The sequence below is a fragment of the Populus alba genome, chromosome 14, assembly GCF_005239225.2.
Source record: "Populus alba chromosome 14, ASM523922v2, whole genome shotgun sequence".
NCBI classification, from domain to species: Eukaryota; Viridiplantae; Streptophyta; class Magnoliopsida; order Malpighiales; family Salicaceae; genus Populus; species Populus alba.
The window spans coordinates 14,151,680-14,165,852 of record NC_133297.1 but is presented as its reverse complement, the minus strand read 5'-3'; the positions used below and the strand labels follow the sequence as shown (position 1 = coordinate 14,165,852).

Below are 14,173 nucleotides of genomic sequence, written 5' to 3'. Positions count from 1 at the left end.
CCCGAGTTCGATCCTCAAGAGTACCAGTCTGTCACCCCCGCGGTGCCTTACCTGCCTACTGGGCTTGCAGGATGTTTAGTGGGCCCGGGGATTAGTTGTGGTGCGCGTAAGCTGGCCCGGACACCTCGAGTTACCAAAAGAAAAAAAAAAAAAAAAATGCACAGGCACGGTACAAACCAGGAAACCATGTATACCAAGACCATGCAAGCTGGCAGCAAAAGAGAAATCTAGGTTTAACCAGGATGATTTATGAAGATGAGCATCATATACAAACCAATCTTCTCTTCCGACCACTTTATATAAAGAATATTAACTGTTTTACAAGCAGCAGCGAGCTACCCTTGGAAAGCCTCTGCAGTAAGCCCCAAAACTCCAAAAACCCATGCGGATCCATGTTTCTTAATGTATGTAGACTATACTCGTTACAAAATGGGACAAAAATAGGAAGGCTAGAAAAAAATGAATATTGGCGACTTTTTATAAGAAAAAATTATCATTACAAGGTCGACCGCTCCAAGATGATTCCCATCCCTATGACATGAACTCTATGCATGTGGTACTTCTTGATTTCAAACACAAGCGGGCCAATGGGGTCTCAAATCAACCCCGGGAAGAGGTGAGAGTGGAAAGGAGATTAAAACAAAAGAATCTCTTCCCCCAAAGCCCAAACAAAAAATACAACAGGAGAAACAAAGAGAGTAACACAAACTAGCCGTGACAGGCCTCTTCTGAAGTAGAATTGACCAGACTCACCAAACAATGACTAACCTGAACCCATGGCAGAGAAAGTCACAGCCCACTTATCCCACAATCTGCAGACTAATTGGGAACTCAAATGTGCAAAGCTCCACCATAACTTCAGCCTGAAAATTCTTCAGGTCTGACTGACCTCTGTGACCATTGAACTAAGAAAATGCTTTAATGAGAATGGCAATGACTCCAATGCAGTATGCATGAACTGGACAGCAATGAACAACTTTGACCACAAGGCCTCCAACCACTAAATTACAAAGCACTGGCAGCAGACGTCTTCTCCAATTTTTCTTTTCCAATCACTACCCTCCTCTGCTCAGCATGCTCGGCAACACCGTTTGCCAGCGCTTGAAAATGAAAGTCAAGTGTCTGTGTAAGGTTCTGGAACCTTAATGGATCCAATGCTTGCATGGCTGATTCAACAGAACCAAAAACAACAAAAGTTCATGGTTAGATGGCACCAAGAATTAGTCTTACATCTTCTCTTATGTACCATCGCAAAAGAGGTTCCCTTGCCTTTGATAGTGTCCACAAAGAAAATGAAAGGGTCCACCTCGTCAATCGGTGATTGCAACTCGTCATCATCACTATAGTCATCGTCAGAGTCATCGTCATCCTCATCATGAGGGCGGAAAGATTTTGCCTGTGGTGTACACATAGCAGGTGATGATTGAGTAAAATGCTCAAGAATGTGTCGAGTATAAAAGAGGTGAGGAAAAACATGAAACAAGCAGTTCAGTGAAACTTCAATCAGAATTCACTGACCAACTCAGCTTTCTCCATAAACCAAGGTTTTAAAAATTAGTTTGATATGAAGAGAAATTTGAAAACGATTTCATGTAAAATCCATCCAGGCTACCAAGTTATAGCTCAATGCATCTTGAATAACATAGCAAATCAAAATGGAAAAGGATATAATCGGCATAAATTAGCAATCCCAACACAGAAGTTCACATGTGATACAGTAATCAAGGTATATATATGGCTTAAAGTGAATGGAGATCGCATAAGGAAATCAATTGCAAGGTTAGATCACTTATGGGCCATGGCAACATTTTGGTCATGCAATTCATATAAATGGGCAAGCAGATATAAGAGAAGCTGGCTCCATTTGTTTCACCTTCATCGTGGACTATCAAGGGTACAGGCACTGGAGAAACTTCAGAGTACTTGGCAAGCTGCTGTACTGTGTTATAATGAAATGATTGGGCTCATAAAAAACCAGCCAAATACCAGTTTGAAATTTTTTATATCAAGGCGGCGGCCATACCGTCAACCAATTGCTGGTTTTCCAAGAGTGATGTTACATATCACAAAGAAAACCTAACGAATAAATCATGAATGGAAACAATGGATCTTTGACCTCAAAATTTTAGATTTTCAACAATTGAAGTTCATGCTGTTCTCTTAGAAAAAGTTCAGGCTCAGAGGAGAATCATTGAATCAACTTGCATTGCCAGCGTGCACTTAATAATGTGCTTTTATAAGTGCGACCATGAAAGAAATTAGGAGGGAAATGTAAGGGGTAATGCAGGAACTGAGGGTGATAGAGTACATGGGTGATAGAGTACATGCTTTGACTTTTTCCGAAAGGACATGCAATTCAAATTGGATTTAATTGAGAACGTATGCATTCTCTTGGGATAGGGGGAGTAAATTGATTTCTCTTTTGAACACTGGATTTTACGATGGAAGTAATATGTACAGTATGCTTAATATTCATTTCCAATAAAAACAAAATATAGATCAAGGCTACCAATATCACAAGCATACTGAAGAAAATATGGGGTTAAAAAGCCATGGATTCTCATTAAGAATGAAATATGAGAAATGATCACACCTGTGCAGCTAACTTGTGAAGTTTAATGCTATCAGCTTCATCCCCATCCTCAGCATCAACTCCCATTTCTTTATCAGACCCATCACCATCATCATCTTCGTCATCAGTCTGGAAACCACCCATATCACCAAGATCCTCAGCTTCTTCCTCCTTCGCAGCTTCTGTCCCAACACATAATGTACATAAGAATATCAATATTCTACCTAACATATAATGAAGAAAGATCATGGCAGTGGGAAAAAACAGGCAGAAGAGAGAAAGACAGAGTCCAACCTGCAAGTTGATCCTTGTATTGAACTAGGAGATCAAGAGTGGCCGTGAAAACTGGCCCCAGAGCCTCTCCTGGCAATTGATCCGCCGGGAGAGCAAGTAGTGATGTCAATCCCAAACAACAAACTTTCTTATCATGTTCCCTGCACCACAGAAATCACTAAGTATGCTCCACCCAATCATAGAAACCATTTAATGAGAATAGGAGAAAAATAGACCTCCACTTTACAGGTCATATGAAGCCCAAGGATAGAGAATAAAAGTTTAAGAAAAGTTACCTTTTAAAATTTGCCCGTACACCACTCTTTTTCACTTGCTGCAACATCTGGAACCATAGATTGAAGATCTCAGTAGCAACACCAAGTTTGTGCAAAATGCTGAGGGTCAAAGCTGGATTGTAGTAAAGAGCATCCGCAACCTGCACAGAAAATTCAGAAGGGTATCCCTTTAACAAAATCTCAATTCAAATACAATGGGTAGCCTACTACAGACAAAAAAGAAATTCACTTAAAAGGGAGTGACCTTGTTAAGCTACCAAAAGCATTAACTACTAGCTACCTCAAAATAAGACATTTTTAAAAGAACATCAAATAAATCTGAATGTCAGATTCGATTTCCCATCTCTCAGAAGCCAAATCTCAGCCATAAATCAGAATGGCCTAGTATAGGTTTGTATGCAAGAGAAAGAGAAAAAAAAAGGTGCAATATCTGTGACACATGCTTATAGCAAGTGTGGGATGATACTTCGTAGATAAAGATTAATCAGTTCACAAAATCATTCTTTTCAGGCAATTCAAGAAACTTGAGAGTTATAACATATAACCCAAAGAACCATAAGTGAACTCCACCAAGAATGGAACTAACCCAACACATCCAGTTGCAACAGGAACCCGTATTCCTACCAACTAGGAAACTGAGTAGTATGAAACTTACAATAACAAATTAAATGTTCTCTGTAGAATATTGATTAATCTGTTACCCCAACATCAAGAATACATGTGACATGGAATTTTAAAAGGTCCCTTGTTTTATAAATCTATCAGTTAGAAGGGATAGTTCAGGTTGTCAAATGAAAATTTTGGTGTCACCAGCAATGGTTGACTGACTCTCGGTCACACAGAGAGAACACATTCAAAGACAAACATAATTTTAAAAGTATAAGAGGTTATCGGAGGCAGAGATTCCCTGGGAATGAAGTGGACTGAACAATCTCAAATTTCTCAAGAAATGGATCTTTGATAAAATAACATGAAATTACAATATCCATTATCCCATGGAGAATCCTTGACAAGCCAGCTTCCAATATATCAATAATGATGAATAGCCAAAGCAACATTATGTGTTTATTCCAAAGAGTGTTAAGTACCAATCAAAAATTACCTTCATTATCATAACAAACCCCAAAATCCGACACTTCCTGTTTACCAATAAAGACCTAAAATTCCTAATTAAAAAAAAAAAAAAAAAAAAAAAAACCTTACATGATTAGTTATAGTGTGAAACACAAGCCTGTTCCACAATCACACACACTCTAGGCCTGTCTGCTCATAGTCAAGGTTAGGATTACTGACTTCCTACTCAAACCTAGTACGAGATGAATGTTCAAAGTTTCAAACTACTTGAAAAAGTCAAGCCTGGGAAATAAGCAATCCCCAAGAGAAAAAGGAGCAAGATATGGAGTTCAGGGGGAAAAGTATAATCAAAGGAGTTCGGGGGGTAAAGTATGATCAAAAAAGGAAAAGATATGCACCAAAGATTTGTAAAGTACCATTATAATTCCTTACCACTTGCATAAGAAGACATTTCAAGTATGATTTCTCTGTTCGACGCAACCGCTCAACAGTGATTCTCATATATGGCTCAACCCACTGATCCACTTGCCCTTTACAGTTCTGAAAAACCACTTCAATAAGCTTTGGTGCTGGTTCTATGTCATTGTCTTCCAAGTTTTTATCTGCCATGATCTGCAAAAGAACAAAAAACATAGACCAAAAAACAAAGATAAGTAGATAAAATAAATTAAAGAATGTTCAAGAAAATAGTCTCTTCATTCTGCATGCTTCAATTGCACAATTAGCAAAAGAAAAAGAAAAGCATTTAATGATTCTAGAATAACTCACATATGAAATCATTTTCCAAAGACTCTGTTGGTAATCTGGTTCTCTGCATGCAAGGAAATGTGCAGTCCCCCTGGATATATAGTTGTCCAAGGGAACCAGAATGTCTGCAGTAGAGCATAACAGCATGAGAACTGTCACAAGGACTAAAAATTTAAAAGCATCATAATACAAATTTAATTCATTCAATCACAAACCCTCGATTTTGTTATCTTGTTCAAGCTAGTAAATAATGGTAGCAGTTTAGAAACATTAATTTCCTAATACATTTAGCAAATCATATCAATGAGGGTATAAAAACCAAAGACAGCATTAACTACCAAGATGTTATGAGTGGCAGAAGAAGTCAATGAACTAAATACGTACTAGGAAAGAAATCAATTGCCCAATCTGCCAGTGCTTCAATCATCAAGGGCCAAAGAGACCACATCTCTGTAGATATCGTCGGAGAGAAAAAGGTCATATATGAAACAATTTCCAAAACTTCTTCAAACACCTCTGCAGAAAGATATAAAAAGAGTTCAATTTCACAAGTTCACCAATAGAACAAAAGGCTCAATCAATATCATGCCATCAGAGACAATTAAGCTTTAACCAGAGATTTAGGCCCAGAGTAGATTTAATTCCAACATTTTTGACATGGAAAAAAAAAAATTCTTCTTGTAAGTTTCAAGGAAAAACATGGAGATGGGAATTCAATTGCAAAGTCTAAGTTTTCAAAACACTTTATGGTCCTGCTTTAGTATTTTTCCAATCAAGTGACAACCTAACACAGGATATAGATTTACATGCTACAAGGCATAGGTGTCTCATTCCCAGGAGAGTAACAGGAAAGAAGACTGGATTGCCAAGAGTGAGCAGGAGAAAGAGAACTCAACTGGCCTTCAAACCGCATCACAAACCAATCTCACTGGATCTGAGACAGCCAGATTGGCAAGCAGAACCAGAATGACTAGAAAAAATTAAAAATTATACTAACTAAAGCATATCACAAGGATACAAGCAAGTCCTAGTATTCCAAGCAGCAGTCATTGCAGAATTCAATGGGTTCCATTCAGACAAGACAAGACAAGCCAATGGATGCACACATACCTTGGCCATCGGTTGTCAACATTCTACGCATTATAGGAAGCAAAGTTGGCTCAATTTGGACAAAAAGATCAGGTAGCCTGCTGACTGACTCGAGAATTGTGCTTATTGCACGCAAACAACCAACTGCAGCTAAAGCACCAGGATCGTCAGCTTCGTCATCAGCTTCTGCAGTATTCATGCATCTCCAAAATGCAGCTGCCTGAAATAAAGGTGTAATGTCAGTCTCAGTCAGACACAAATGTCCAACAACTGTAGCATGTAATAAGAACAGATGAGTATTACCAAATTCTGGCATAATCCAAGAGCATAGGGTGCCATCTCCTCACCAAATTTATCCACTATAGTTTCCAGAGTAAATACCAAGTCCTCATTCTCTACCTCATTCATTAGTTTGAAGAACTCTGGATGGGAGGAAGAAAAAATAAATGAGTCACATCAGCACTTTTAGAACCTTTTTAACAAAGGCTAATTGGTCAAATGCTATTAATAAACTGTAGAATTGAATGCATGGAAAAAAATCAACAAAAAAAGCAGTGACACTGGTAAAAAAAAAAAGATCTATGAACAAAGAGAAGCCAGCTCTATTTAACTGACTTCAGAAATTAATGTCATCACAAACCAAAATGAACTGTCAATGAGTATAATCACATACCATCAAGAAGTTGAGGAAGAATCGGACGGATCTCACTTAAATCTGAGTCATACATGGAATTCATTTAGAAGATAGAGATAGAAATAGAAAGAGAGCTAGAGAGTGTAGCAGATTCATACCTTTGCAGGCTTCAACAAAGCTTCGCAATGCAAAAACTGAGTCAACACGCACAGGAAGCTCTGGATCACGCAACCCAGAAACAACACTGTGTAAAGCTTTACGGAAATTGTTCTGGTCTGAGAAGTTAATGTGGGCATATTGTCCAGCAACCCATGCAGCCTAATATCAACACCAATAATAATAAATAAATAAAGAATAAGCGGACTCTTAATGAACTAACATATAGACTTTGCAATCTGGGAAACGCAATTAACATTCAAGTACCAGAGCCAATAACAGCAGGGTATAGCTAAAATATAAAATGCCAGACAGAAAAATGATTCCAAAGAAAAAAGAGCTAAAAGAGCAATGAACCTTTGCTCTAAGGTGGCCAGCAGGGCTGCTGAACTCAGGGAAAACATGTTGCACTAACATACGCTCCAGCTCAGATTTGTATGGGTCAGTTTGTTTCAACTTATCACAGAGTGCTCCAATAGCAAGTAGAGCACCATCCTTTTGTCGATAGGGTTTATAATCCAATGGTGCTTCATCATATCTACAAAAAAGAAAACATCAATCTGAGAAACATTAAGTATCCAAATACATTTCAAACTATTTCAAAGCTCAAAATGAAAGATACCTCTTAAAAATTTCCACAACGAATAGAATGAACTTTTGAAGGTTCTCCTTCCCACGTTTTCTAACCAACTCGCTGACAAAATCCATGGAAGCAGTCCTTGGACTGTACAAATCTTCAATGATATCTGAAACAAGGCATGCCATGTATGAATCACCATTAAAACTCAGGGTCTTTTAAGGAATGATGTAGACTTTTTATGTTTATGGAGAAAAGGTGGCTGTGGCTGTTTGTTCATGAAAGTGTTTGGTAATGCTGCTGGTAACGCGTCAATTTTAAATTTAAAGAAAATAAAAACACAAATTAATTAACAAATTACTACAGTTAATTAATTATTAAAAAAAAATGAAGGATATTTTTGTTGTTTATCAATTCATGTTGAAAAGCACCTCTGAAAGTATCAAATTAATAATTCTCCAAAACATTATTCAAAATGTTTTTGGAGCCCAAAAGTACACTTGAAACTCGAGTCTTTTTCTAACCAAATGGTTTATTGCATTCTATGGCAGGGTCAGCGCCTCCCACAAGTCCAACAATAATGCCAAAGCACTTAAGTCTTTCAAGCAATGGATCCAGATTTTGATACTCACCATAACCCTTTCTCACATATTCATGCGGGTCTTCATCCCAGAGCTTCTGATCATTGTCATTAAAGCACATAAGGGGGAAAACTATCTCAAAGAGAAGAATGTCAAGTCTTGGTTGCAGTAGATTGTACATGCTATTCTTTGAGATACTGCATGTGAGCAAAAATCAGTGTGACAACATTAGCCTTCAACAATACACCATAGCAGCAGTGCACAAAATTGAAAAAAAGAAGATGTCAGTGGGTGCCCTTGGAACTTGTTATGAAACCAGTTATTGGTAGCTAGTTGCATGTTTGAGAAGTGCATCATTTGGATCTTAAGCATTGGGTTTGTGATGTAATTAGATGAAAAGTTTGGAATTCAAATTTTTCTAATTGTTGCAACATTTAACTACCACAAACTAATAATAACTAACCTCTTAACAAGTGCCCTAAGGGCACCCATTAGCCAAACCCAACAAAAAATATTGATAAAACAGTGGTGAACAGCTTGTCACAATAATGCAAAAGGCATAAAAGTCATGTGCTTTAGAAACCAAGGCATGTTCATTTTTCTACTGTGTACATGAGCTTGAGTTTCTTTCATCTTGCAATCAAATGATAAATGCTTTAAGAATTACCATACCAAAAAAAAGGGGAAAATAAGAACAATTCAGTAAAAAGATGAGCAAAATGATACTATCAAAAAACAGAGTCAAACCCTAGGAAAGGCCATGAGAAAAAAGAATTCTCATGAGTGCATCAGTTTGGGTTTTAAGCAGACGTGCCATTCACACCTGAAATGATGCAAATGACAACAACAACTAGCCTCAATTTCAAACTTGCCCAAAATAGGTGCATTCAACAACAACAAACCTCAATCCCAAGTTCCCAACCCCAGCTAGTTTGCAGAAACAAACTAGTTTGGAACACTGCCAAAAAGAGTTTTTAAAAACTGGGAGCTGATATATATGATAATGGAAAGAAGGAATGGGATGTAAAATGTGAACAAAAATATGACTGCAGTAGGTGTGAGAAAGCATATTGTACAAACCTGTTACTTAGGTACTGAAGAACTAGGTTGATAACTCTGTCAGGTAAATAGCCAGCAACACGGATCACATTCAATAAATTCAAGTGGCACTCCAAAATCTTCCCGGCAAAATTTTTCTGAAATAATTGGGCAAAAGCTTTGTTTTCTGGGTTTTGAAGTTTCAAATCTCCAAACCTACAGGTGTTTAAAATGGTCATGACACAATAAACGACATGATAATCCCAACTAATCTAAGCTTATTTCAAACACCAAAACATTACCGAGTGTATAGCCTGTTCAAAATGTGAATTGTCCATTTCTTCACCTTCCACCATCCCCATGACTTCCTAAGTTCAGGATCCACAGGCTGGCCATCAACAGGAACAGGCCTCTCCAGAACAGTTAAGAAAAGAACCATCCAAGCATTGAAGACATTTGGATCCAATAGCTGCTTTGGAATCTCCAACTGATGATCAGTGACAATAAATTAAAACTTGTAGATCATAACATCAAAAATACTGTAATAAGCCATGTCTGAGAAATTTTCTACAAAAACAAGCTGCATACAACACTAGGATATTTCCTAGTTCTAACAAATAACATATGTATCATTTGACAGCATCCTAACCTCTTAATGTCTTATGAATGCCGGAGGTAGAAATTGGATATGATCAAACTTTAATTTATTCCTAAAACAGGATAGAAAAGTATTAAACATACTGTTTTTGTACTAATATCCATATGCAAAGAGTGCCAACATTAGGTCCTCTTCTCCTAGCACAGCAGTAGGTTGTTAAAGTACATGTTGAATGAGTATAAATTACAACATGTACAAGACCGCTCTAAACATTACGGGAGAACAAGTTTCATAATTGTCATAAGCTGAACTGAAGGATGAACATGGAGGGGAACTTCAGCATGGTTTACAGAACATCTCAATAATATGAGCAAAATGCAAGTCAAGTAGCCAAAAAAAATGAGGGGGGGGGGGGGCGCGACTCCAAAAGGCACATTAGACTATGCTCCCCATGATAGATATACTGAAGCATCCAATAAACAAGGAGTCCTTAAATGGAATTTACATATGTTCACTATTGTAACTACCATTTAAGAACTTACATATATAGATGACCAGAATATTTTACAAATAAGCTTGATCAAATCTGCTACTTCCAGAGAAGGATTTGGAATCTGGACAAGCTTGTTGAATATGTTGAGGAGATGAGAGAATGTCTCCTCAACAATGCGATATACAGGTGTCCTCTCCTCATCCGACTTGAACCTATGAAAAAAAAAAGTTCGGTAATATTAGAATGGATGTTTAATGTAGTGCATCCCAGATAAGAAGGTGAATATGGATTGACATAAAAATTATTACAAATGGAATTCCACCAATCAGACAATTTATTGAGCTCTTCAACCAAACTCACATTGTAATGTCCTCACTGCATGGAAGAATACGATGGGTGCCAAAGCATTCTAACAAAAACAAACCCTATTGTGACATTTTCTTTCTTACAACATTCTTAAATGGATCGTTTTTTCTAATCCCAAAGTCAAATTGGTACAACAGCTCACTTAAAGCATCCAGACACTGTTGCAATACACTACTGGAAATCCAAAGCGAGGGCTGAAAAGCAGTCCCAAGACTCCCATACCACAATTTATTGCTTGGGAAAGATTCTTTTCACTGATAATAAACAGCATCACTGATGAAATTAGGGAAAACCAAACCCCACAGTCTAACTAACTATCAAGCACAGGTATCTGTGCCAATTATATAGTCAGCCAAGAAATGACTCTTTTTTTATGACGTGCAAAGATACAGAGGTAAAAAAATTTTATATGAACACGCTTCTCATCAGCACCACAGGCCCATTGTTCAAAACCGGGTCGTTATATTTGAGCTATATCAAGCTCAAAGGCCATATGCAAATATTTATGTCTTTCCTATTTTTTTGTGGAAAATGATCCCAACATCAATGTTTAGATATTTATGAAATGAAGAAAGAGAACCACAAGCATGTTCAGAACTTGAGAAAAGGTCAAAAAGCTTAGTGATTGGCACATTATCTGGGAAGCGAATCAAAACATGAACAACTAGCACATCCTTACTCGTATTTTCTTGAAAGAATCCTCAACACAAAAAGAGCTCCATAAACTTCCTGATCTTGTAAGTTATGCTTGATCCAATCCAGAAGGTGCGGCCACTGCTCTGGGTAATCAGCATGGATCATTGTTTTGATACACTCGCCCAGTTGTACCCTATACATCATGGCATGATGTTTAATACAAAGGAAGAAGAATCAGAAAAGCCTCTACAATGGTCCACTAAATTCCAATACACATTCTACAAACAAAGTTGAATTTTGACAATTTAAAAAATAAAAATTCAGGAGTTCATATTTATCCAACAAAACACGAATTAAAGGCAAGAAATTGCAATTCAGGAGAGAGAGAGAGAAAATTCCCAACATGTAAAAATCAGAATAATCAATAAAACAGTAGAAATCACACAATTATACCTCAACAAAGGTGGAACTTGCACAAGAAACACTAGGATGTGATCCCTCACCATAGCTTTATCATTATGTGAGATCTTCGGTTGCTCATCTACAATAAATAATAACAAAACCAAGCAATAACAATCATATACTAATCAAAAACAACAAACTGCTGGTATAATTAACCGACGAGGATAGCATACCAGGCTCATGGGGTGCCCAGTTCCTAGCAATGAAGTTCTTGAAGTGAATACTAGCTACTTGACGCACAGCCATGTCGCAATTATTGTCCACGATAATCTGCAGCAATCTCACGAGATGCTGAGGAGTGTGCTGGAACTGCAATCAAAACACATCTTTAATTGAATTGATTGTCGCAAAGGTAATAAAGAAATATTAGAATTGATCAATTATTCAATCTTGAACCTGATCGAGTCTTTGCTCAGCGGCTTTGCGTTCATCGGGATTGGGACTAAGAGCGGCTTGTAGGACAACAGCGAGGCTAGGGAGATCCATATTATTATTATGATGATTATTATTATTATCCAACCGATCAAAGGATAAGCAATTATCGATCTTCAGGATTTTTTTTCTTTTTTGGTTATGTCTAAACCCTAGCTGGATAGGCCGTCTTCTCCTTCAGCTAGGCTTTAGTAGTGTGGGGTGGTAGGAAATGCAGAGAAGAAGAAGGAGAAAGTGTGCGTGCGTGTTCGGGTTACGGAGAGAGACAGCTAGTGAATGTTGTATTTAAATGATTAGGGTTTACGGTTGTTTAACTACAATGAATTACGACATGCATGTGAGTTTGTTTTTTCACCGCTTCAAATTGTTTCAGTATTAAATTAATATTTTTTAAATATTTTTAAAAACATTTAATATGTTTATATTAAAAATATAAAAATATTTAAGAATATATATTATTCTGATATATTTTTAATGAAATAATATTTAAAAAAAAACAATATGTATCAAACACACATGATAATAGAATTTAAATTAATTTCTAAAGTAAAAAAATATATTTTACATTTAATAAAATAAATAAAAAATATATATGAAATCAAAAATTAAAATAAATTGTTAATATTAATTAAAAACTAAGATAGAAAGCTAAATGTCCTTATAAAAAATAAAAGAAGAGCAGTACAAATATTTTACTTCTTGAAAACATAATTTATTTATCTAAAATTTAAAGATAAATTATAATAATTCCTTTGAAGTATTATAAAAATATAGAAATAATTCAAAAGATTAATTATTGTTTAAAAAACTACAAAATTTAAAAAAATAAGAGAAAGGATATTGATTAAAAGTATATTAATGAAATTTACTTAATTTTAGAGATAAAAAAAAAAATCTAATTTTAATGGGTTTTATTTCACAAGAAAATTCAATTATTGTGTTTTGGAACCTTGTAAGCGCAAGTGCATGTGCTTTTCTTTTAATGGGCTAGGTGTGTTAAGCCATCCGATTCCAAGCATTTAACTCTTTTTTAACTTTATTTTTTTTAATTTAAATTTAGACTTATTAAAATAAATTAGTTAAATAAAATATGGGATGCCCTGCTCGGAGGGTATTCAATTTTGATTGCAATTACTTAAAATAAATAAAGTATAAAAAAAATTTGTGATATTTTTAATAGAATAGAGTTTAATTTTTACTTAGTTTTCGACAAAGAATATAATATTTTTCTCTTGATATTAGTAGCGTTTTCTTTATGAAACCTTATATAATATTTATTTAACAAGTTTTATATGTTTGCTTATTTTTATTATTATTTAATTAAATAAAGAATTAATTATAGCAAACAAAATTATTAAACCAATCAGTTCATAACTGGTATAACAAGATCAAGTGTCTTAACCTACATTCATATCTCAAATCTTCAATTTAATTTCCTTTTTACATTGATTTTTTTTTTATCTTACTAATAGCAAAGCGCGAACTGTAACCTAAGTATATATTAAACTTAAACTTCCACGGATCTTGTTATAAATATGTCATTGGCATGTTAATTACTTTATGTAAATCATTGGTATATTAATTATTTTTTAATGTTAGGTTGAAATGAAAAATGAGTTGGAATATATATTAGATATCTGTCATGATATTAAAAAATAAGTTGGAAAATTAATTAATTAATTATATATATATATATATATATAAGCTATTAATTTTTTGTTAAATGATATAATTTATATCTCATATATAGCATCCTAATTTTAAGTATCTCAACTTCATCAATTTACAATTCGCATGAATGGGTATTTGCTATTATGATATATAATTCTTTTAAAAAATATATTTTACTTTAAAATAACTTTTTTTATTATTTTTATTTTTGTTAGCCCGTCAAAATTATTGAAAACATTAAAATAATTAATTTGTTATTTTTTTAAAAAGTAAAACACAATTTTAAAATGCAAAGCAATTCCTTTGCCTACAAAAATGGCGAACCGCTTTTCCCAATCAAGTGCATTTGAAGTCGAATTTTCTGGTAAGGATCCATGCTCCATGCACTTAAGGATCCATGTTCATGTGATTAAGCTTCCCGATAATGCTAACTTCTGCTCGGAATTCTTCTTCTTCTTCTTCTTCTTCTTCTGCTCGG

The 14,173-nt window shown here is 35.4% G+C and overlaps 1 protein-coding gene across 2 annotated transcripts; it reads right to left on the bottom strand.

Moving 5' to 3' along the window:
* Positions 1–267: 267 nt before the first annotated feature.
* Positions 268–12,292, bottom strand: LOC118040604 (importin beta-like SAD2). 2 transcript variants are annotated; one of them, XM_035047578.2, is made up of 22 exons: positions 11,989–12,292; positions 11,766–11,901; positions 11,584–11,671; positions 11,174–11,323; positions 10,178–10,340; positions 9,340–9,524; positions 9,080–9,253; positions 8,051–8,196; positions 7,464–7,587; positions 7,199–7,379; positions 6,844–7,003; positions 6,725–6,766; positions 6,355–6,473; positions 6,073–6,271; positions 5,347–5,478; positions 4,984–5,087; positions 4,648–4,827; positions 3,142–3,281; positions 2,867–3,006; positions 2,594–2,754; positions 1,270–1,396; positions 268–1,166 (listed from the first exon to the last, which is right to left on the bottom strand). In XM_035047578.2, the coding sequence occupies exons 1-22, from the start codon at positions 12,076–12,078 to the stop codon at positions 1,006–1,008; spliced, it is 3,102 nt and encodes a 1,033-aa protein (XP_034903469.1). In that variant the 5' UTR covers positions 12,079–12,292; the 3' UTR covers positions 268–1,005. The 2 variants fall into 2 exon arrangements, with proteins under 2 accessions (XP_034903469.1, XP_034903474.1); XM_035047583.2 differs by having other exon boundaries at positions 2,594–2,751.
* Between the last annotated feature and the right edge of the window lie 1,881 nt (positions 12,293–14,173).